This window comes from Nomascus leucogenys, chromosome 4 (genome assembly GCF_006542625.1).
Source record: "Nomascus leucogenys isolate Asia chromosome 4, Asia_NLE_v1, whole genome shotgun sequence".
NCBI lineage: Eukaryota > Metazoa > Chordata > Mammalia > Primates > Hylobatidae > Nomascus > Nomascus leucogenys.
Window position 1 is genome coordinate 99,636,813 of NC_044384.1, and position 23,142 is coordinate 99,659,954.

The following is a 23,142-nucleotide window of genomic DNA, read 5'->3' on the forward strand; positions in this document are numbered from 1 at the left end:
ACCGTGTCTCTACTAAAAATACAAAAAATTAGCTGGGCGTGGTGGCGGGCACCTGTAGTCCCAGCTACTCAGAGGCTGAGACAGGAGAATGGCGTGACCCCGGGAGGTGGAGCTTGCAGTGAGCCGAGATCGCGCCACTGCACTCCAGCCTGGGCGACAGAGGGAGACTCGGTCTCAAAAAAAAAAAAAAAGGTTCAAAGTAACGGAAAAATGACAGAATTTCTAAGAATCAAGTAAAAGTTACCTGAAATTACCTCACACCCCTCTGTTAACCCCTTGGTGACTGTCCACCTGAAAGGGTATCTGAGTGATGGATGCCCTACCCCCATCCTGCAGTCAGGCCCTGCATGAGCAGGGGCCACACAGCCTGTGATGTCTTACACTTGGGATTTCACCCTCACATTGATGTTATTGGGCATTGTTCCCCTGTTACTAAAAGTGGATCTATATTATCCTGGTTAATGGTGGCTTAGGATTCCCAGGGCTGCTGGGAGTGGGGCATTCCTGGGCCCTTGCAGCTCTACCTGTGTGAAGAAGGCAGGAGGGCAGGTGTAGGCCAGAGGCTTTGTCTTTGTGTCCTCTCAGGCTTTGTTCCCTGCATTTGGACGTGGCACCCTTAGGAAGGGTAGTGTGGTTAGAATGTGTTCCCCAAAGTTCATGTATTAGAAACTTGATCCCCATTGTGGGGTTGTTGGGAAGTGGGGCATAATGGGAGATGTTTGGGTCATGAGGCCATGCCCATATGTATGAATTAATGCCATTCTTGGAGGAGTGGGTTTGTTACCACGGGAGTGGGTTTCTTATAAAAGGATGACTTTGGCCCCCTTTTCTTTGTCACCCTCTCTTTGTCCTTCTGCTGTGGGATGACTCAGCAAGAAGGCCCTTCCTAGATGCTGGCCCCCTGATCTTGGACTTCCCAGCCTCTGGAACTGTGAGCCAATACATTTCTGCTCATTATGAATTACTTAGTCTCAGATATTCCATTATAGCAACAGAAGTGGACTAAGGCAAAGGGTCACCGCACAGACTGTCCTCTCAGGATTCAGTGGGTAAATGCAGGTGCTGCTGTGCTCTGAGTGCCTGAGTGCTCGGTGTTCACCAATGTTGTACTCGCTTTTTTCATCAGAGGTGTTACGAGCACCTCTGAGAGGAAGAGCCGAAGGTGGACTCTGGAAGCATGGGTGGGCATACTCACTGCTGTCCAGTGTGTCTGAGGCTGAATGGCACCTCTCAACTTGCCTGTCTCTCTGGGAGACAAAAGCTGCCTTCCTCCACGGCCTCGAGGTCCCTTTTCCCTCCCAGAACTTGGCTGGTCTTTTCTGGCATTGAGTGGAAGGTACCTCCCAGTGTTCCTCTCACTGATGAGTTAGCTGTAGATGTGCTGCCAGAGCCCATCTCATGGGCAGTTGGGGCTCTTGCCACTCCCTGCACTGGTCTGGGGGGACTGAGGTGGACTTGGTGACAGTGGCTGTGCTGTCTTCTAGGAGAGAACCTCTTTTATCTGATTTTGCTTGGGAATACCAGGTACTGGCCACAGTAAAAGTTCAACTGGGAGGAAGAGATGGTGGTAGCTGTGGTCATGGTGTCATAGCTAAACAGATCCTTAATCTGAGCACCTTTCTGGGATGGATTTTAGGTATGTGGGGAAGAACCCTCCTTTACTAGGAGATCATGCATCCCCCATCCCCTCCGGCCTGGACTGCTCTCCAGCCCTTGGAGTGCGGCCTGGCGCGTGCCTGGCATTCCCCTTCAGATGGTCACGCAGACCTTCAGCATCTGGGAAGCCAGAGTGGGCACATCACTACCCATGGCCTGAACATAAGAAAAGTGAATGCACATTAGAGAGACATGTCACGTTGCTCTGCTGCCCAAGAACCTTTGGAAACCTCCTTCCTGTCACCTGTGCCCTGAACTATGCCCTGTCTGCTTGAGCCAATGGCTCTTCCTTGGAGATCCCTATTTCTCTGGTCAGCAGCTGTGCGGTGTTGGGGAGATGTTGGATATTGGGGTTGGTCTGGGTCAAAGGGACCAAGTTCTGGTCTCAGTGCTGTGGCTGGGGTGACTCAGTGCATCTCTCTGACCTGCGGTTTCTTACTGGGAAAGTGGGACAATGAGGCCAGCCCTGGAGGGCTGCCAGCACAGACTGTCCCATTCACTCATCTCTGTCACCCACATTCTCATAGCCTGGCCTTGTCCCTGTTGTGGTGCTCAGGAACAGAAGCCTGAGCGGTGGCGCTTGCACCTGGCTGCAGGCAGGCTCCTGGGCTACAGGTTACGGAGGACTGTGGGCTGAATGGACTCTTGGTCCTTTATCCTGCTGCTGCTTTCATTCAGGAACGTCTCGTTTTCTTCCTGTGCATTTAGAATGGAGAATGACCTTTGATGTGTGTTATTTTTTGTTTGTTCTGCCAGGGACCAGCCACCACTGTTGCCTTTTCAAGAACGGGGGAGTATTTTGCTTCTGGAGGCTCTGATGAACAAGTAAGTAAAGAGTAGTCGAATGAAATGATGAAGAAGGGAATCTGAGCTGATTTCTGCTCAGAACCAAACAGGGTGTTTGGGGGATAGGCTGGGTTTCACCGGCTTCCTTGGTGGCTTTCAGCAACTAAAAAGGCCCTGATGGAGCTTGGGGGTACCCAGATCCAGATCCCTTGCCACCCCAGAATGGGCCTCCTGCAGGTGCCGACCTCATGGCCGCATCTCAGAATCTTCACTGCTCAGGCTAGTGCTTAGTGGAAGGAGGCTAGGCTATGGTTGTCATGAAAAGTTGCTTTTTTAGTTATTTTCCTGATTCCAAATAAATAAATAATGATTATTATTAAGATGATCTTACTTTAGGCCTGGGAATATGGCCAATGTGACAAGAGCTTCATACCTCACTTAATTCTCATGACATCTCCATGTGGGAGATGAGGCTCTCTCATCTTCCCATGCTGTAGATGAGGAAACTAAGTCCCAGCAGATGCTAGAGCTGGGGCAAGTACTGGGGCCTGTCTCACTTCAGAGTCATTCTCCTGCCCTGGGAGCCTCTGCTCTGTCATCTGCTGCCCTTTGCTCCCAGCCCCCTTGGACACTGTTTGAGGGGTCAGCATTTTCAGTATTTTTGGCTGCAGAGAGAGGACTTTGTGAAGAGGTCCTATCCCACCTTGTCACCCTCTGCTCTGAGGCTTCAGCCTGTCAGCCCTGGTGCCTTTTGCCCTGACTGCTACCCACCAATGACCTGTCTCCTGGCAGGCATCCTGCTTCTGGGGCCTAGTTCAGACCCTGGCACTGGGGAGGCCAGGAGCACTGAAGAGTCCACCCGTCAGCAGTGTTTCTCCAGTGTCCGCATGGTCCTCTTGTCCAGAGAACTGCAGCCCCTGATGAGGCAAGGAGGAAAGGGTGGCTGTTCTGTGCCACTGTTGACCTGATGGATGGCTGAGAATGTTTATTCCACCGCTGCCCAGTCTCTTAGCTCTGGCTGCTCAGCCTAGAAGAGTCCTATTGGCCTATATGAGTCCTGGTCTCAGCCAAATTTACCAATTTTGGTTGAGTCTCTTCCAGTAAGGCAGAGGGTAGTTGGAGGCTCTTTGACCACAGCCTGGATTAGAGACAGCAGGCGTCTTCCCACACCAGCACCAGTCCTGCTCTAGCAGACGAGGGAGGAAGAAGGCAAAAGTGACTCCTGAGCCTTCCCTGAGCATGAAGCCTGGCTTATTGCTTAGAAGACAGGGAAACTGGTAACTTCCCACAGTAAATAGAGTCATGGTAGAATCAACTGACATAGTAGGAGAGGCAGCCTGTTGGAAAGTAGGTCCAGCAGCGCTGCCATCAGCTCCCAGGCTGCCTGTTTAATATACTCTGAGCTTTTTCAGAGTGACACTGGCATTGTCTATTTGCATTCATGATAGCCACTCTACTGTTAGGAATTTATTCAGCAGTTAGATTTGCAGTGACATGAAGACCCTGTAAACAAGGGTGCGTGTGTGCTAACGTTCTGTTTGTAAGGTGATATGTACATGACCCTAGACACCATCCATCTGGGAGAGGAAATAGTGGAGCTGCTCGGAGAGTGGTGAGGAGCCTCCTGAAGAACGAGGCTCACAGCTGTGTCCTGACAGACAAAGATGGTGTCCAGGGCATATGGAGTGTTCATCTTGTGTGGATATGGTGGTTTTTCTGTGGCCTCAGTGACCGCTGGCCACACACTCCCCAGTTCTCTTGTGACGCCCAAGCCAGCCATCCTGGAAGTGGCCCTGGAAGCACACCGTCATGCATGGCCAGCAGCCTCCAGCAGGGAGCGCTCTTGCTCCCCAGCCAGGTGCCTCCCTCAGCTGTGTTCAAGGAGCCGAGGGACATGGTCCTGTTGATAGGAGGACACCCGGAATAGGACGTGTTTTTCATGGCTGAGTTAGCCTTGGGATGATGAGTGTGTTGTTGAGTACTTCCTGTGTGCCCGCGTCTGCCAGGCTGTCTCCTGTGAGCCTCACAGCAGCCCCATGAGATGGGAACTAGGCTCATCCCCGTCTCGCAGATGCAGGAACTGAGGCACGAGGTTGAGTCCCTTGCCTTGGGCCATTCAGTAAGGAGTGTTCTGGCCTGGAGTCCATGTGTTAACCACTTCTCACAGTGTAACAGGCCAGGCCACCGCCTGCAGGAGCTTCTATTTTAGTTCAGAGGCAGATGATAAACAATGAAAAGGGGATTAAATAACTCCCTACTCTGATGCTATGAAGGAAGTAAATAGAGGGCTATGATGAACATTCACAGAAGGCCTCTCTGAGAAGGTGGTGCTGTTGAAGCAGACACTTCAGCCTGTGAAGGAGCCAACCCCATGAAGCTCGGGCCTGTGACACCCTAGGGAGATGAACCAGCAAGTGCGAAGGCCTGGTGGTGTCACGCTATGGTAGTCCATCCTGGTCACATCCAGGTCCTCTTGAGGCCTGTCCACAAAGCCTGCTCCCCAGGGAGGTGGGGTAGGTCCCGGAATTGAGTTGGGGTGTCAGGTGGGGACCACTATCCCACCATGGCTCAGAACTTTGGGCATGGCCTCTGAGCCCATTTCCTCAGTGAAGGACTGGCAAGGGGATTTTCTCCTCCTGACTTGGTGTGCCTGTTGGTTTTGGCAGGTGATGGTTTGGAAGAGTAACTTTGATATTGTTGATCATGGAGAAGTCATGAAAGTGCCGAGGCCCCCAGCCACACTGGCCAGCTCCATGGGGAATCTGGTAAGTGGCTTGGCAGGCATATCCTGAGCTGTGTGACTCTGGTGGGCTAGGTCATGGTGAACAGCTCCGGGCTTGGAGACGGTGAGGGAGGAGGTTTAGGCCTGTCTCGGGAAAGGGACCCTAGTAAGATCTTGTCATTTACCAAATACTTTGGAAGTTTGGTGCTTTGTTTTCCATCTAGAGTGAACGAATAAGACACAAAGAGGCTGTTACAGCAAGCTGCCGGGTGCCCCAGGCCTGTGCCATTTGGTGGGAGCGTGTTTCCATGGCATCTGCTGCTGTTTGATTGAGGCCTTAGGAGACGAGGGACCCGTCCCATACTGAACCCTGGGTCACGGGACCCAAATGTGGGGCTCCTAGAGAGTTCAGGGCCTGAAGCCACAGCTGGGACAAATGGGAAAGGCCCAGCCCTGTTGCTTTCACTTCCCTCCCTTTTTTTTTCTAACCATGGAGAGGAAGTTCCTCAGCCACAAACCATTTTTAGTACCTCTGTTGGTAAAAGAATATTCAGTGTTCCTGAATTTAAATAGTTAATATTTTTGATAAATATTTGGGGAAAAAATTGGTAACTGATACAGTCTCATTAAATAAGGTCATATTCAGCTTGGGCTGAAATAAATATTGAAGCCAAGGTTGTGGAACCTTGAGGGTTTTAAGCTCCTATGGCCACAGGCTCTTCAGATGTCTCTCCGTTCCACCATAGAGAGAGCGTGGCCCCCCCCACACGGATACTGGCCCAAACAACAGGAAGCCGCTCACCCAAGGCCTCCAGCAAGTCAAGGCTGGGGCCCAGAATAGAACTAGGAAGCCTCCTGAGTCTGTCCCAGGGCTTCTGTGGCTGCAGCAGATAGACCCTCCATCTCCCCACCCCAACACACACACATGCCCCCTGTTTTGTGTCCTGGGCTGCCTCTAGGCATTGGCCCAGTTGGGATTTATGGTTTTTCTTACAAGGGTTGCCGTCCTGGCTGGTCTCTTGGCTGTCCTCTGTACTTGCTAATCCGTGGCCAGTTTCCAGCTTTTGGGTTTGTTGGGGGATGACTGGGCTGCATGATGCACTGTTTGCTGCCAGTTCATCTTCTACCCAGAAAGGCATTTCACACTGCAGGGTTGAGGCCCCTGGGACCCAGCAGACCTCTAGGTCCCTGCCCTCTTTCCTGTGAATCCCTCTCTATTAGGCACTTCTGGTGAGCCACAGCCAAGGCCTTTTATGCTCACTACCCTGTTTATTCCTTATCTCATCAGAATGAGTGGGTAAATATACTGCTCAATTCACAGATGAGACACCTGGGGCTTAGTCACCTTCCCCAGATGCCTGGACCTGGGGTCCCACCAGGCTGACCCCTCTGAGCAAAGCTAGAAACTTGGGTGGCAGAGGACTGCTGGCTGCTTTTCCGCATTTCAAGGGAGGGCACTGACATCTGCCGCTTGGGAATGGTTAATATCTACCAGCTGGGGGAGAATCCCATGTTCTTACAGCTATTAGGAAAATAACTTGGATGAACTGCTTCTTGTTCCTTTAGTCCTGGCTCAGCAATGGAGTATGGAGCACCTTTGCTTCCCAGAGCTATGAGTGGGGGATCCCAGCATGGCAGGATGGGGCATGAGTGGGTGAACAGCTCGGCAGTGCTTAGAGCAACCACTTGTTCCCATACTATCTACAGACTCACGTTGGAGTTGTAGTCACAGCTCTGCCCACTGGCCCTCACTGCGTGGGCCTCAAATAGGGGAAAGGATGTGGGTCCTGGGGTCAGAGAACTGGGTCTGAACCCTGGATGTGTGGCCCCAGGCAAAATACCTGGTCTTCCCAAACCAACATTTCCACATGGTACCTGAATACCCCCATAGGCAGGCTCTGACAAGAACTTTGAGACCCCCGCCAAGTGACTTGTTAATCCTAAAATCATTCTTGGTTCAGATCGGACCTCTTTTCCTTATTTGTCATAAGCCCCTCTGAGACCCTGAGTGGATGTAAGTCCTCTTCCAGATACACTTTCACTGACACACACATGCCATGTGGTGTCAACCTTCAGGACTTCTCTAATCTGAGGACTCCCAGGCCAAGAGGAGAGCTAGGTTTTTAGTTTGTTTTGCCTTGTTTTATTGTGATACATACATATATAACACAAAGTTTACCAATTTAACAATTTTTAAGTGTACAATTTGGTGGCATTAAATATATTCACAGTGTTGTGCAACCATCACCGTCTATTTCCAGATCTTCATCTTTCCAAACTGAGGAGAGCTACTTTTTATAACACTGTTCAGTGGTTCAGTTTTCTTCTGAGATAGGAAGGGAAGCTGATGAGTGTGCTCTCGCCCTTCTTGCCCAAGGGCTTCCCTGGCACTGAGACCATATCTGGGGACTGGTTCCATGGCTGGCCAGAGTGACTCAGCCCCATAGGGAGCCCAGGAGCACTGCAGCCATGTCTCAGGAGCTTGTGAGTCTGATGAGCCTCTGTCCCTCCAGCACTGTCCATGTACTGGCCTTCCAGTAACCCAGGGTTTCTCACCCTCAGCACTATTGATATTTTGGGCCAGATCATTCTTTGCTGTGGGGGGCCGTTTTGTGCATTGTGGGATATTTAGCAGCATCCTTGGCCTTTACTCACTAGATGCCGGTAGCATCTAGTGAGTAAAGATGTGGGCCAGACATGGTGGCCCACACCTGTAATCTCAGCACTTTGAGAGGCTGAGACTAGAGGATCGCTTGTGCCTAGGAGTTCAAACCAGCCTGGTCAACACAGCAAGATCCTGTCTCTACAAAAAAATTTAAAAATTAGCTGAGCATGATGGCACTCCCCTGTAGTCCTAGTCACTTGAGAGGCTGAGACGGAAAGAGCGCTTGAGCCCAGGAATTGGAGGCTATCGTGAGCTACGATCATACCACTGCACTCCAGCTTGGATGACAGAGTGAGACTCTGTCTCTGGAAAAAAAAAAAGTCTTCTGATGCTGCCAAATGTCCCTCTGGTGGGCAGAATTGTCCCCAGCTTAGAATCACTGCAATAAGTCTTGCCTCAGTGGGGAGCCCAGAAAAGAAGCTGACCTAGCAGTGGGAGGAGTGTGGGAATGTGTCTAGAGATGGGGCTGTCTTAGCAGTGGGAGGAGCACGGGGATGAGGTGGGAGAGGGGCATGCAGACGAGGACTGCTATTCCAGCAGCCCTGAGTGTGAGGACTCTGTTCAATTGGGCCAGATTTGGGCTCCCACCACCAGCAGCAATAGTGGCCCAGGTGTCTCAGCCTGGGTTTCTAACAGAAGTCATTTTGTAGGAATCTTGTTTGGTCTCAGTCTTCTGGAGGTGATGGTAAACAACCAAAAAAAAAAAAAAAACCTTTTGCCTTTAGCAACTACTTGGTTTTCTTCACTTAAAAATTGGAGAGTGTTTTTGCCTTTCCTGACTAAAGGCTCCCCTGGCTCTGGGAGAATATCTGGTCAGTGGTTTGGTGGCTGACCAGTGTGGCTCGACTTCTCAAAGAGCTCATGGGCACCATAGCCATGCCCCAAGAACTCATGAATCTAATGATCCTCTGCCTACATCAGCTCTGTCTACACCCTGGGCCTCAGGCCCTGAAGCCTTGTGAAACACTCCTGGGCATTTGGGGATTCTAGGAAGCCCATTGGGCAGGTGTAGGTGTTGAATTCCTCACCATGTCCCCATTCCAGTGTAGCAGTCGAAAGCCAGAGGGGCAGACCCTGCATGGACCCCCTACTTTACTTACCCACTAGCAGACCACGGCAAGGGCAGCCCTGTGAGCCTATGATGGTCCTTCTGCCCAGGAAAACCCCCTGCCCATGACCCTTTCTCTGACTGCAGTACTTCAGCTCTCAGATCTTGGAATGAAGGTTGTCCTTGAGCCCACTCTGAATAGAGCTCTGTTCACTGCAGAGCTATTTTCAACCTCTGGTTGAAATTCACAGCTTATTTTTAGGCACATTTCATGTTGAAAAGCAAAAGCCATTTCCCAGCCATTCAGAATGAGAATAATGGGTTCCATTTTCCCTCTATTCTTGGCTGAGTTGTGCATGAGGAGGGATTTCAGGGCTTGTGGCTGGGGAACCTTCTCTGCTTAGAAGATTGCAGATGAAGGATTCCAGGCCATGCTCTGGGCTGAGGGTGGACAGAAGCTCCATGTTTTGCCTTGTGACATGCTACAAGGCTAGAGGAAGGTTAGAAGAGCCATTTGCAGGCAAATGAGCACCTCCCAGAGGGGCTTGAGTGTGGGCAAGGGATGGGGGCCCCTGGGAGTGGTCTGCATCGGGTGCCCGTGCTAGTGTTTTCAAGGGTCTAGTGCTTAGCTCTGTTCCCTGCCACAGCCCTGGCCCCCTCTACTCTTGTCCACCCTCTTGCTGTCTGTTCTTTGGGGCCTGTCCCCGAGGCATAAAGACCCCTGTATCTTGGCTGACCTTGAATTTAACACCTCCCAAACCCCTGCCACTATAGGATGGACTTCTGCTCAACCACAGAAGCATTTTTAACCACTTTTTAAATAGCAAAAATGCATTTGCTTGATTGACTTATTTTTGCCCTCCTTCCAAATGTCTGAGGGCCCGTTATGCAATGGGGAAGAAAGGTTGCGCTGGGTGGGGTGGGAGGAGAACACAGAGTTCTAGGTAATTCAGTGAAATGGGAGGAAAAAAAACCCCACTTTCTGAGTTCTAAGGGTTGGCTGCTGTCCGGTTCACACATTAACCTTGAGTTCTAGGGCTGAGTGCTTTTCTCCACTCACCTCTCAAGATCTCATTTTAAGGAGGAAAGCTCATCTGTGGTTAAGAGCCTGGGTTCTAGCTTCCAGCCAACCTGTGATTAAATCCTTGCTCTACCATGCCTGGGGTGTGGCCCTGGGAAAGTGGCCAGACATCTGTGAGGCACGGTTTTCTCTTCTGTCGTTTGGAGAGAAGCTGGGCCCTCCTTCGTGGGATTTCATGCGTGGTGCATCTGCCTGGCACATGACAAGTGCTCATCAAGCTTTAGCTATTTATTTTGAGTCAGGGTCTCGCTCTGTCACCCAGGCTGAACTACAGTGGCACAATTGTGGCTCACTGCAGCTTCAACCTCCCAGGCTGAAGCGATCCTCCTGTCTCGGCCTCCTGAGTAGCTGGGACTATAGGCGTGTGCCCCCACACCCAGCTAATTTTTTTTTTTTTTTTTTTTTTTTTTTTGAGACAGAGTCTTGTGCTGTCACCCAGGCTGGAGTGCAATGGCGTGATCTTGGCTCACTATAATCTCCGCCTCCCGGGTTCAAGAGATTCTTGTGCCTCAGCCTCCCGAGTAGCTGGGAATACAAGCATGCACCTCCACGCCTGACTAAAATTTGTATTTTTAGTAGAGACGGGATTTCATCATGTTGGCCAGGCTGGTCTCGAACTCGCGAGCTCAGGTGATCCACCTGCCTCGGCCTCCCAAAGTGCTAGGATTACAGGCGTGAGCCACCGCACTTGGCCTAATTTTTAAAATTTTTTGTAGAGAAAGGGTCTCCCTGTCTTGTCCAGGCTGGTCTCAAATTCCTGGGCTCAAGCAGTTCTCCTGCCTCCACCTCCCAAAGCATTGGGATTATAGGTGTGAACTACCATGCCTGCCCCACCAAGCTTTAGCTACTTTAAAAAGGGTTCTTTTCCCCTCCCTGACTGAAAGCCAATCCAGGAGATTATGTGTTCAAAACTTGCTGGGGTGAGGGACAGCGGGCAATAATGGGAGCACTTATAATTTTCCATGTTGACCCCTCTCCGCAGGTCATCGTAGTGAGGGCCAGTGAGGTTTTTAGACCCTTGCAGGCATCAAAATTGTGTTTCCTGATGGCAGACCCAAGTCCTCTGTGCTCCCAGATGAGAGAGCAGATCTGTGAGTGGGTGGAAACAGACTTGTCCTTCTGCCATGGAATTCCTCAGGACAGGATGCCCAGGATCCCCAGAGCCTCAGTGCTTGAACTGTCCTCTGGAAGAGGGAGGTGGGTCATTTGAGGACATCTGACCTGAGCCTCATCCGTGCCGAAGGATGGCCTATTTCTTCTTCCTAGTTCCTCTGATACTGAGAGTAAAGCACCAGCCACCTCCTGTGCCTGTCCTTCAGCTCCCACATTTCTGTTTTGGGGCATTGCCACAGGGGTGGGCTTCACTTAGGGGTTTGTGGGACCCTGATTCCTGGCCTAGAGATTCTTGGCACTAGATTTTCCCTTATGCTTTGGATCTGGGGGTCCTGGGTGCCTGTGGATTTTTAAGGTCTGGGTTCTCACTCCAGGTGCCTTGCCTGAGGAATTAGAGGGTTGGAGAAGCAGGAAGAGGAGACCCATTTCCACCTCATCTGCCTCATGGATTTTTAAAAATTATTTGTATACATTTCAGAAGTACAAGTGCAGTTTTGTTACTTGGTATATTGTGTAGGGGTGAAGTCTGGGCTTTTAGTGTAACGATCACCCAAATAATGTACCTTATACTGGTTAAGTATTTTCTCATCCCTTGCCTCATAGATTATGTGTTAGTCTGCTCAGGGTGCTATAACAAAATACCATAGACTAGGTAGATTATAAATATAGAAATTTTATTTCTCACAGTTCTGGAGGCTGGGAAGTCCAAGCAAAGCACCAACGGGTTTAGTGTCTGGTGAGGGTTTGTTTTCTGCTTCATAGATGGCTCCTTCTCACTGTGTCCTCGCGTGGTGGAAGGGGCTAGCTAGATCTCTGGGGTCTCTTTCATAAGGGCACTAATCCAAACCTGATGGCTCCACCCACATGAACTAATCACCTCCCAAAGGCCCCACCTCCTAATACCATTACTTTGGGGTTAGGATTTCAACACAGGAATTTTAGGGGACACTAGCCCTCAGACCTTGCGGCAGATTTGCTTCTCACTTGGGAGGACTTGGGTCGCTTAATGAGAACATAGATTTATGGTTTGGCATTCGCTTTCTGTAGAGGGGAGAAGTGTGGGTTCAAGGGATTCTTAGCAAGAGCGGTGTTGTAGGTGTTTGGAGTGGGAGTGAACCCCAGATTTATATGTGTTAGAGAAGAGCCTCTCCCTTCTCCACTTGACCCCAATCCTGGCATCTAATTTTTTCAAGACCATTAAAGTTGGTAGGATGCAGTGACTCACACCTGTAATCTCAGCACTTTGGGAGGCTGAGGCAAGAGGCTGGCTTGAGCCCAGGAGTTCAAGACCAGCCTGGGTAACGTAGTGAGACCCCCATCTCTTAAAAAAACAATACCATTAAAGGGAACTATTGGCTTTCTGCCTGCTGCAGGCAAGTCAGAAGATGCCCAGGCAAGTTACCCAACTTGGAAAAGGCATGGCTTCATGGGGCCCAAACCCCCAACACCTCAAGCTGCCCGTGCCCTTGGGCTCAGGGCATCTCTGGGGGTCAAGATGTGCCTATTAATGTGTTGTGGCTCTCACTTTGCTCACACCCTTTGGCTGAATAGCTGGCATTGCCCACAGTCCTTTTTATCAGTGTGAATGAGAGCTTGGTGGAAATGGCAAAGCAGACCCTCTTCTAAGGGGCACCATTCCACCTCGTGTGGCTATTGTGGGGCTTTGCCAGGGCCAGCTTTATGGGATGACTTAGGAACAGTGGGGGCTTTCTTTTTCATGTTTCCTGGGACTTACCAGGTGGCCCATCTCTGGCTCTTGGGGGAAATTCATTCCTGCCCCCTATGCCACACAGAGGAGGAACTTTGAGCCCAGAGGTGACCTGCTGGTGAATAGCCTGGGCCCCAGCCAAGTCCTTGTCTCTGGGACTGAAGTGCAGGAACACTAAGAAGAGACCCTGACTGGAAAAGAGCAAGGGGGCGTCTCCTCATTTCTCAGTGGGAAAAAGGAGCCTAGCATCCTCACCCCTGGGACAGATAACCATGCCTTCCCCTGTGTGTGTGCACATGCATGCTCATGTGTGGACCCCTGTCAGTGCTGCTTCAGGGTCTCCTGGTGTCTACATTCCCACAATGCTCTGTCAGGTGCACCTCCCTTGTACTCATCCGTGTAATCCCCCTGCAGACCCTGTGGTTCCAGTTCTGTGGGGCATCTCCGGATTACATGGGATGTACTGGGGCTGGGCACAGCATGGGGGATGCCAGGGATCTGGCTAGGCACCTTCCTGGTATGAGAACAGGCAGCTTACAAGCATGTCTTTCCTGGAAAGGATTTTCAGGCAGCCCCACTAGGAAGGTGGAAGGTAGATACTAGAAACTTCTGGCCCTGGGAGCCACTTCAAGAACTTAGTTGGCAGTAAGAGCTGCGCTGCCCCAGTGTGCTGGTCTGAGCCGAGGCTGGGACCCAGCCTGAGGTGGCGTGTCTCCTGTAACCTTACGCAGGTTGTCTCAATTCTCTGCACCCCGATTTCTCCCCAGCAGTTGACATTGTGTCCTTTGTGCATTTTTCATTTCATGGGCTCACTCTGCAAGAGACCTTCCTGCAGAAGAGAGGCCACAGCAGTCTTTGCTTTGGGTGGCAGGGGCCTCCAGATAAGATGTCCCCTTTCATACTCGGGTTGCATTTTCCTCCACCTTTATCTCAATAGAATTCGTGGAAAGTGCTCTGGGTTTCTTAGTTTCAGTGGTAAGAGAGTGGATACTAAAAATAAAAAAGATTCAATATTTGTTACCAAACTACAGGTTTTGTTTTTTTTGTTTTTTTGTTTGTTTGTTTTTGTTTTTTGAGACAGAGTCTCTCTCTGTCACCCAGGCTGGAGTGTAGTGGCGTGATCTCAGTTCACTGCAACCTCTGCCTCCCGAGTTCAAGCGATTCTCCTGTCTCAGCCACCTGAGTAGCTGGGATTACAGGTGCACACCACCACACCGGCGAACTTTTGTATTTTTAGTAGAGACAGTGTTTCACCATGTTGGCTAGGCTGGTCTTGAACTCCTGACCTCAGGTGATCCACCCACCTCGGCCTCCCAAAATGCTGGGATTGCAGGCGTGAGCCACCGTGCCCAGCCCCCAAACTACAGTTTTGGGGCTTGAAACAGAGCACCTTTGGCCAGTGGCTGGTGAGTAATGTGGTGTTTGCAAGATCCAGGAGCACCAAAGATGCCAGTGCTCCTGGAAGTGGGGCCACCCAGGCCCAGGGCAGGGTCCCAGCTCCTTTTTCGTCCAGAGGCTACCACTGATGTTATTGCCAGGTACAATGTTAAATAGTCACTATGTTTCCCACGAGGGAGGAGTTGCCTTTGATAAGCATGAGGACAGCATTTGCAGAAATCCATTAGGAGGTGCTAGTTGGGCTTCCCAGGCAGTGATGGTGAAGAGACAGGCCTTTTAACATTTGACAGTTATCGTAGTAAGCCTCCTGCAGTGGTTCTCAAACTTTAGTGTGCCTCAGAATCACTCTGAGGGCTTGTTAAAACACAGCTTGCTGGGCCCCACACCCAGAGTATCCGATTTAATAGGGAATTCACATTTCTAACAGATTTCTAGGTGATGCTGATGCTGCTGATCCAGGGACTCACTTGGAGAACCACTGGTCTTTTGGAAAACAGTCTAGCCTATTGTGACCATGGCATCCCGGGCAGGGGAATTAGGGGAAGAAGTAAGTCTCTTTATCTTCGAAGTTTCTATGACTCGTCGTGGGTACAGCTTGGGAGAGGCAATCAGAAAATCAGTGTCCTTTCGCAGCCCGCTGTAGTCTGCTGCTTTCCAGAACAGGAAAAGGGTATGACCTTGGTTCTTTTTTTATGTGTTTGTTTGTTTGGTTTTGGTATTTTTTGAGACAGTGCCTGGCTCTGTCACCCAGGCTGGAGTGCAGTGGCGTGATCTCGGCTCACTGCAACCTCCGCCTCCGGGGTTCAAACAATTCTCGTGTCTCAGCCTCCTGAGTAGCTGGGATTACAGGCATGTACCACCACACCCGGCTAATTTGTTGTATTTTTTTAGTAGAGATGGGATTTCGCCATGTTGGCCAGCTGGTCTTGAACTCCTGACCTCAGGTGATCCACCCACCTTGGCCTCCCAAAGTGCTGAGATTACAGGTGTGAGCCACCACGCCCAGCCAACCTTGGTTCTAATCTCAGTGCACTGTTTAAAGAAAGCCCAGCCAGGCTTGGTGGCATGCATCTGTAGTCCCAGCTGTTCAGGGGTGAGGTGGGAGAATTGCATGAGCCCAGGAGTTCAAGGCTGCAGTGAACTATGATTGCACCACTGCCTGGGTGACAGCGTGAGACCCTGTCTCAAAAATAAAGAAAGCAAGAAAGAAAGTCCAGTGCTGCCTCGTGGGCCCTTTCAACCCAAAGGCATCTACCAAGGCTCTGTTTACAACCAGACAGGCAGGCATGTGGTTTTATTACCAGCTGAGGACATCAGTAGTAAGGAAGATGGGACTCGCTGTGGCTCTGCTGTGAGCCTCTGCCAGGCCTGTTGTTCTGTCCCGCCTTCTGTCCTGCCCCTTAGTACTCCTGCCATTAGTCCAGTCACCTATTCTTGGATCTGTATTCTCCAGGCCACCTGTCTCCCGTGTTATCCTTGGTGTCTCCCTTGCTGTCTTGATGTCCTGTCTCGCACTTCTCACCCTGCGCATGTGGATGCCTAGGCCAGCTCCCATCCTCCAGACAGCCTGCTAGGCTTTAGGGAAGCAGATGGTGAGAGTCTCTGTCTGAGCCAGAGATGGCTTGGGTGTATATGGCTTAACATTTGAACCCCAGATGAAGGTCTTATTTGCAGAGCCTCTTTTTTTTTTTTTTAATTTTAATTTTTATTTTTATTTTGAGACGGAGTCTAGCCATTCTTGCCTAGGCTGGAATGCAATAGCGCAATCTTGGCTTACTGTAACCTCTGCCTTCCGGTTCAAGAGATTCTTCTGCCTCAGCCTCCTGAGTAGCTGGGATTACAGGCCTGCCACTACGCCTGGCTAATTTTTGTATTTTTAGTAGAGACAGGGTTTCACCATGTTGGCCAGGCTTGTCACAAACTCTTGACCTCTGGTGATCTGCCCGCCTTGGCCTCCCAAAGTGTTGGGATTACAGGTGTGAGCCACCGTGCCCGGCCTGCAGAGCCTTTTGAAGAGGTGCCTCCAGGTAGCAAGAGCAGAAACAAGCCCTGAAACAGCGATTAGGGTAGAGGTGGCAAGGTTGGAGTGGAAGCCAGAACTCCCTTCTCTGAACTGCCCCCTTGAGGGGCTAATGGTGTTTCCTGTCACTAGAAAAATTCCCATCCATTCTAAAAGCAAGTAGGTTCCTCTCCAGAGGAGAGTTGCATGATGTTGAGGAAGGAAGGCCTATTTAATGACTTAAACCAATGGGAGGTGTGTTCTCAGACATCCAGGGAAAAGCGTATTAAGACAATCACAGTATCAGGAAGACAGAGCAACCTGACTCAGGAATCCAGACAAAGTCTGGAGGCCCTTGGGTCCAGCTCTGCGTGCATCAGTACACATTTGGCATATAAACCCAGGCCCACACACTCCTTTGAGAGCTTCGTTATCTCTTTCAAGAGTTCCAGAACTGTTTTGGGTTTTCCTTTTCCCCTGGCAGCCAAAGCTTGGGCTCAGGGTTATTGGAGATTCCACATGTGTGTGTGGGGAAATGAACCTGAGTCACAGGACAGAAAGTGGAGTCTCAACACTGTGATGCTTTCCTACAAGGCACACATGGCCCCAGGCAGAGCCAGGCTGCATGCCTTGAAGGACTTTTTGCTTCACACACTGGGGCCACTGCTATGACACTGCCTTTTTGCCGATAGTGATGACAGGCAATCTAAAGCCCCATCATCACCTCTCCACAGGAGAGCCCACAGAGGCCACAAGAATCGTCTTGTAACAATTGTTTGCTGCAAAGCAGACAGGGTAGACAAGAACCGAGGGCTTTGGCATTTAAGGATCTTTCTTCCCTTTTATTCTGTTCTTTTGTTTTCATTCTACTTTTTTTTTTTTTTTTTTTTGAGACGGAGTCTCGCTCTGTCGCCCAGGCTGGAGTGCAGTGGCGCAATCTCGGCTCACCGCAACTTCCGCCTCCCGGGTTCACGCCATTCTCCTGCCTCAGCCTCTCTGAGTAGCTGGGACTACAGGCGCCCGCCACCACGCCCGGCTAATTTTTTGTATTTTTAGTAGGGATGGGGTTTCACCGTGGTCTCGATCTCCTGACCTCATGATCCGCCCGCCTCGGCCTCCCAAAGTGCTGGGATTACAAGCGTGAGCCACCACGCCCGGCCTCATTCTACTTTTTTAAGCTCAGAAACCTGAAAATGAAATAAATGAGCCACAGGTAGAAATAAACCTGTCTCTTAAGTCTGACTGATTTTGGGGGCCACCATTGACTGCTCCTAGTGGTGTTGCGCTCATCCTTTTAGTCTCTTTCCAGATGGCACCTCCTCCATGCAGCCTTCCTTGGGAGGCCGGCAGCAGTGAGTTCTTCCTGCTCCACCTGCCCGGAGCACTCTCCTACCTGGAGCAGCCCCCCTCTCCTGTTGTCTGTTATTTACAGACCTAACTTTTCTCCCTGGAGGGCTGGGGCCTTGCTCTTGCCATGGTGCTCAGTATGTGTCTGGCACATAAAAAATGCTCAGGAAGTCAAAGCATTCTCATGTCTGTGGGCAGCATAAGTTGAGTGTGTGAGGCTAGAGGCGGGCTGTCTTTTCTTTTGGCATTTTTGATGGTCTCAGACTAAAAGAAGGAAGCTACCTTCTGGCCTTATTTGTCAGTTTTGGGGGGCAGATGACATGGGGTGGTGTGGGCAGTGGCGGGGCAACAGAGGGTGGTAGCGTCTGCATGCCTAGACTAGAAGTTTCAGAACTTCTTTTCATTTTAAATGGAAAAAAACCCTTTGTGGTTTATATTTTCCAGATTGGACAGCAGCATTGCCATGTGGTGTAAGGGTGTTGGATAGTGCTTGTGTTTATGTTCTTATTGGTTGCCATGGAAAAAAAATCAGAATAGATGGTTTCCATGGAGATTATCTTACAATTAGTTTCTTTGAAGGTCCGGACATTGCTGCAGGATTCGCTGAGTACTTGTTGCCATCAGGGGCTTTCTCTGTGGCAGTGCTAAAGGCTGGTCAGAACGTTCCGTAGACTTAGACAAAGTCATCTGCCTCCTATGCTTGCAAATCCCAGGACACCAGAGTGGAGGTGATCCTGTGGCTGAGCTTCCTCTTGGAGTCCCACTTGCCTGGCCTCAGCTCCACAGCTCCTTTCAGTCGCCAGGAAGGTTTTTTTTGTTGTTTTTTTTAATTAAAACAAAACAAAACAGAAAAACCTTTGTATTGTGGAAATTTCAAGCTAGCACAAAAGATAGAATAATGTAACAAACCCCATGTACCACTCACCTAGCTTCAACATTTTGCTAATTTCATTTCATCTGTTTCCCCCACATTTTAAAGAAGAGTTTGAGTGGTTTTAAAAATCCCAGATATATCATTTTTTACTCCAAATAAGGCCATTTCTTAGTTATATAATAGCAGTGCTCTTATCACATCTGATGAAATTAATAGTTCCTTCATATCAAATATCTAGTCCACATTCACATTTTCCCACATTGTGTCATTGTTCAAATAAGGATGCGGGAAGCTTTGAGAAAACCCATGTTCTCTGCTCCCCCTTCCCCGAGCCATGGTTCTGGTAGATGGAGTAGCTGAGAGGGCTTTGGCCTGGAGCTGTCTTGGGCTTGGGGAAAGAGGCGCGTCTGGGCTCACACCACACTCCTGATGTCCTCCAGGAGAGTTTGGTACTGTGAGCTCCTCACTCCTTCCTGGAGGTGGGTCAGGCACAGGTGGGCCAGCTACTGCTGGCTATCTTGGGCCAGGCATCCGCTGGGGGGCACTGGCTGTCTTTGAAGCCTGCAGGGGGAGGGAAGGGAAGAGGTGATGTAACCTTGGTTCATAACAGCTGTCTGCGACTTCATTTTCCAGGAAAGGAGAGGCCGTTTGACCCCATGGGACACAGCCTCCTGCAACCCCTCCCTGGGAATCGTGGGGCTGCTGGTGGAGGGCTCTGACTGATTTGCTCAGGTGGCTCTGAGGGCTCTGGTGGAGGGCTGCTGCTTCTGCGGGTTGGGCAGAGCCAGTCCTGTTTATCTATCTTGGCAGGCTTTGCTCGTGTCCTGTGATGCTGCACAAAGTATGAATTACGGAGCTTGGGAGTGATGCCTGGGGTGTGGTCGATGGCTCTAACACTCTCCATTGAACTAAGTGCAAGGAGAGTTTAAAATAGCCAGCCTTTGTTCCGAGGTTTTAAAAATTCAACTCCAGTAGTTACAATGAGCTGTCTTCAAGTGGATCTATAAATAAACCGCTACTGTTCCTCTTTGTCACTGAGAGCTGTGGCGTCTCCCAGAGATGTCGGCTCTGCCGCTCGTCTTCATTAGATGCCTCATCTGTGGGGCAGCTGCAAGCGGAGCTGACACACAGAGTTTGTAATGACAGCAACACGTTCCCTTTCAAATATCCACAGTCCCCAAAAATTAACTACACAGGAAAGATAGTAACTTTGCATTGGAGAAACCTGGCAGAGAGGTCAGTGTCACCATTGATCAAGGTCAACATTCCCTGTAATATAAGCCCTTCCACATGAACCCTGTGATACTGTGCACATCACTTTTCTGGTGGTGTCCAACATTTATAACCTGAATCTAATGATAAAACCCAAGTCAGGGAACATTTGATAAAATAACTGATCAATATTCTTCAGAAGTGTCAAGGTCATGAAAGACAAGGGAGGACTAAGGAACTGACACAGATGGGAGGAGGCTAAATACATAATAAATGCATCGGTAGGATTCTGGAACATCAGGATCTAAGGACATTAGTAGAAAAACTGGTAAAGTTCAAATGGGGTTCCTATTTTGGTTAATGGTATTGTCACAGCGTTAGTTTCCTGGTCTGATCATTGTCCTATGGTTATGTAAGACATTAACACTAGCAGAGGGATATATGGAAATTCTCTGTACTATTTTTTGCAACTTTTCTCCAATTCTAAAATTAGTTCAAAGCAGTTTAATATACAAGAAATCTACAGTCAGCACTTGGGCTTTATCGGAATCCTTGATCTCCCTCCCAGGGTACTTCGGTTCAGGTATGTGCTATGAGAGGGTAGGCATTTCTGTCTCCAGGTAGGGGGCAGGTAACCCTAAGATACTCAGCACCAGCTTGTAGTGAGCCCTTGGGAGTGTACGTGGAGCTGAACTGAACCAGAGCCGCCCTCAAGGAAGCAGGTGTGTGTTGAGAGGGAATGTTCCCACATAGGTGTTGGGCAGGGCAGGTCGCCTGCTTGCCTATGTGGTGGTTTCTGAAGATGCTCCAGAGGTGCATCTGCTCCAGGAACTCCAGAACAGACTCAGCAGGAGTGTGGGCTTGGCCCAGGATGGACCTGCTTCCTCCTGAGGCTTCCTAGCCTCCACCATGCAGCCCTCCCGCTCTGTGTTCCTAAAACCGGCTCCACCTTGCTGCCCCCCACCCTTGTGTGCATTTCTCACTGTAACAAGTGTGATGACCTGGAGGGCTCCAGCCCCTAAAGGCTGGGGTTGTTTTCCAACCAGCTCTGAACCCCTCCAGGGAAGGAACCGCACTGTGCCAAGGCATGTTCTTGCTGCTTCCTCACTGCCTCTGCTGGTTTGAAGTTACTTAGCCGTCACCTCCCTGCTTCATCTCGCTCTCTTCTTCCTGGCTTCCCTCACCTATGTGTGTCACTTCAGTAAGATAGACCTCCCAGATCAACTTCTTTCTCCTGGGGGCATGTCAGACACCAAATAACTTGCCATTTCTTGCCTATCAAGGAAATCCTTTCACTGTTTTGAAAAATCACCCCTTTGTGTGGGGGAAAATTCTTGGAAATACTTGCAGAGAGAGGCTGGAGAGTCAGCAGATTGATGGGGGTCAAGCCCAGGAGTGGCCATCACAGCCCTGGGGCAGGTCCTCCATCTTGCCATGGGCCTGGGTGAGGAGAACGGAGTCTTGGTTTGTGCATACAGCATCTCCTACATGCCCAAGGCCTGTGAGCAACACAGGTTGAAATAGGATGACAGGCACCTGTGATCCCTGCCTCAAAGGGACCACTTTCTGAGAGGGGACTGGGAGATGGCCTGTGGTCCTGGGAACCAGGTGGTCCTGGTTCTGTGTGTGACAAGGCCTGGAATCCAGGGGTTGGTCAGGCATGCAGATTCCCCATCCTTCATTTTAGACCTACCCCTCAACCCCTTCACGATTTTTATTTTATATATTTATTTAGAAATAGGATCTCTCGCAATGTCACTCAGGCTGGATTATAGCTCAGTGCAGCCTCCAACTCCTGGGCTCAAGTGATCCTCCTACCTCAGCCTCATGAGTAGCTGGGACTACAGGGACATGCCATCACACCTGGCCCCTTCACAAGTTTTAGTCCAAAGGACACCATGTTGGTTTCCCATAGGCAGAGAGGGGCCTGAGGTCAAGGAGTGGCTCTGAGGCCTGACTGTGATCTATAGTTGTAGAGCATCTGATTTGGTTTTGGAGGTTGCTGTGTGGACTGTGGACCTCCAGGCCCCATGTCTCTGAACTTTCTTTTTTTTTTTTTTTTTTTTTTTGAGACGTAGTCTCGCTCTGTCACAGTGGCGTGATCTCGGCTCACTGCAAGCTCCACCTCCCAGGTTCACGCCATTCTCCTGCCTCAGCCTCCCAAGTAGCTGGGACTACAGATGCCTGCCACCTCGCCCAGCTAATTTTTTTGTATTTTTAGTAGAGACGGGGTTTCACCGTGTTAGCCAGGATGGTCTCGATCTCCTGACCTCGTGATCCGCCCGCCTCGGCCTCCCAAAGTGCTGGGATTACAGGCGTGAGCCACTGCGCCCGGCCTGAACTTTCAAAAATGACCCAGCACCTGCCCTACTCACAGTCTGGCATGGGGAATGTGAAAAGGCACCCTGCATTTTCATACCCCCTAGATGAAAGCCAGCGGTGGGACCAAACCCCACCCTCATGCTCAGGTTGCCTGGAGGCAGGACTGGCAGGACTGCCAAAAGTTAGATGGTTTTAGGAAACCAGAATTTCTCTTGGGTTCAGGGCCATGTTTGGAATCAGAAGTTTCTTCTCCTGTTGGATTCTAGGCCAGAACCCTAAATTACAGGGCAAATAAGGCTGTAGTGTATCTAGCCTGCAGATACGTGTGGTGAATTCAGTACAGGCTTCTTTTGAGCTTTGATTTGAGAAAACGCCCGTGCCTTTCCTCTTGAGAAGATGGACATGAGGCTGAGTCCAAGTGAGCTCGGTGTGTTCCCTGCTTCCCGCCTCAGGGGCAGGTTTAGCAAACATGGAGGTAGACAGACATGGCTGCCTGTCAACTTTTCATGAAGGCAAATTGTCAAAGGCCTGAGGCCAGGACTAAGAAACATCTGTGTCTGTGAGTCTCCTCATCCACACTTAGCAGGCTGTATAGTGAACAGTCCAATCAAAGATTCAGTTGAAAAGATTTAATCTTGGGGGTGTGTTTGTGTCCATTTCTTCCAGTTTTGCACAGGGCAGCTCTGCTTTGGAAATGTAGTGACGTGCCTTGGTTTTCAGTGAGCAGTGGCCAGACATGCTGTTCACCTGGGTCTGTACAGGAAGGGTGAGTGTGATAGTCCAGCTCTTGGCCCCAGGTCACCTTCTTCTCCCCTCTCTTGCCTAGAATCAAGCTTTGGACCAGTTCCTGGATGCTTTTGTTTATTACAGAGTTTCAGTTTCAGGAGCGGGCTGGGCAAAGGGCATGGTCCAGTGTTAGAAATTAAAAGTAGAAAGTTCCACCTTGAGCAGCTGTTAAGAATTGTCCATTTCACCCCCTAAAAGGGGTGTGTTCCATCTCTGCTCAAGCTCCAGCCTGCTGACCAGGTGTGTGCAGACTCCTAAGCAGCAGAGGCCTGACACTCCATAGACTGCATGGCTGCTGCTTGAGAGACCCTGCCTGGGAATCTCTGCTGCTCTCTCGAATTCCACTGGGAAACTGGGGCTTTGGGAATTGAACTGCACTGAGTTATGACTCTGGCTTTGCATTTGGAAACTGTAATTCTCAGACT

The 23,142-nt window shown here is 50.2% G+C and overlaps 1 protein-coding gene across 3 annotated transcripts in view; it reads left to right on the top strand.

Annotated features, from left to right (window-relative positions):
- The window catches only part of POC1A (POC1 centriolar protein A), an 80,364-nt gene that overhangs the window by 27,833 nt on the left and 29,389 nt on the right, over positions 1–23,142 (top strand). For all 3 annotated transcript variants that reach the window (XM_003257151.2, XM_003257152.3, XM_003257150.2), the window contains exons 8-9: positions 2,413–2,481; positions 5,109–5,207. In XM_003257151.2, coding sequence (XP_003257199.1) covers positions 2,413–2,481; positions 5,109–5,207 — 168 coding nt within the window. The remainder of the gene's footprint in view (positions 1–2,412; positions 2,482–5,108; positions 5,208–23,142) is intronic.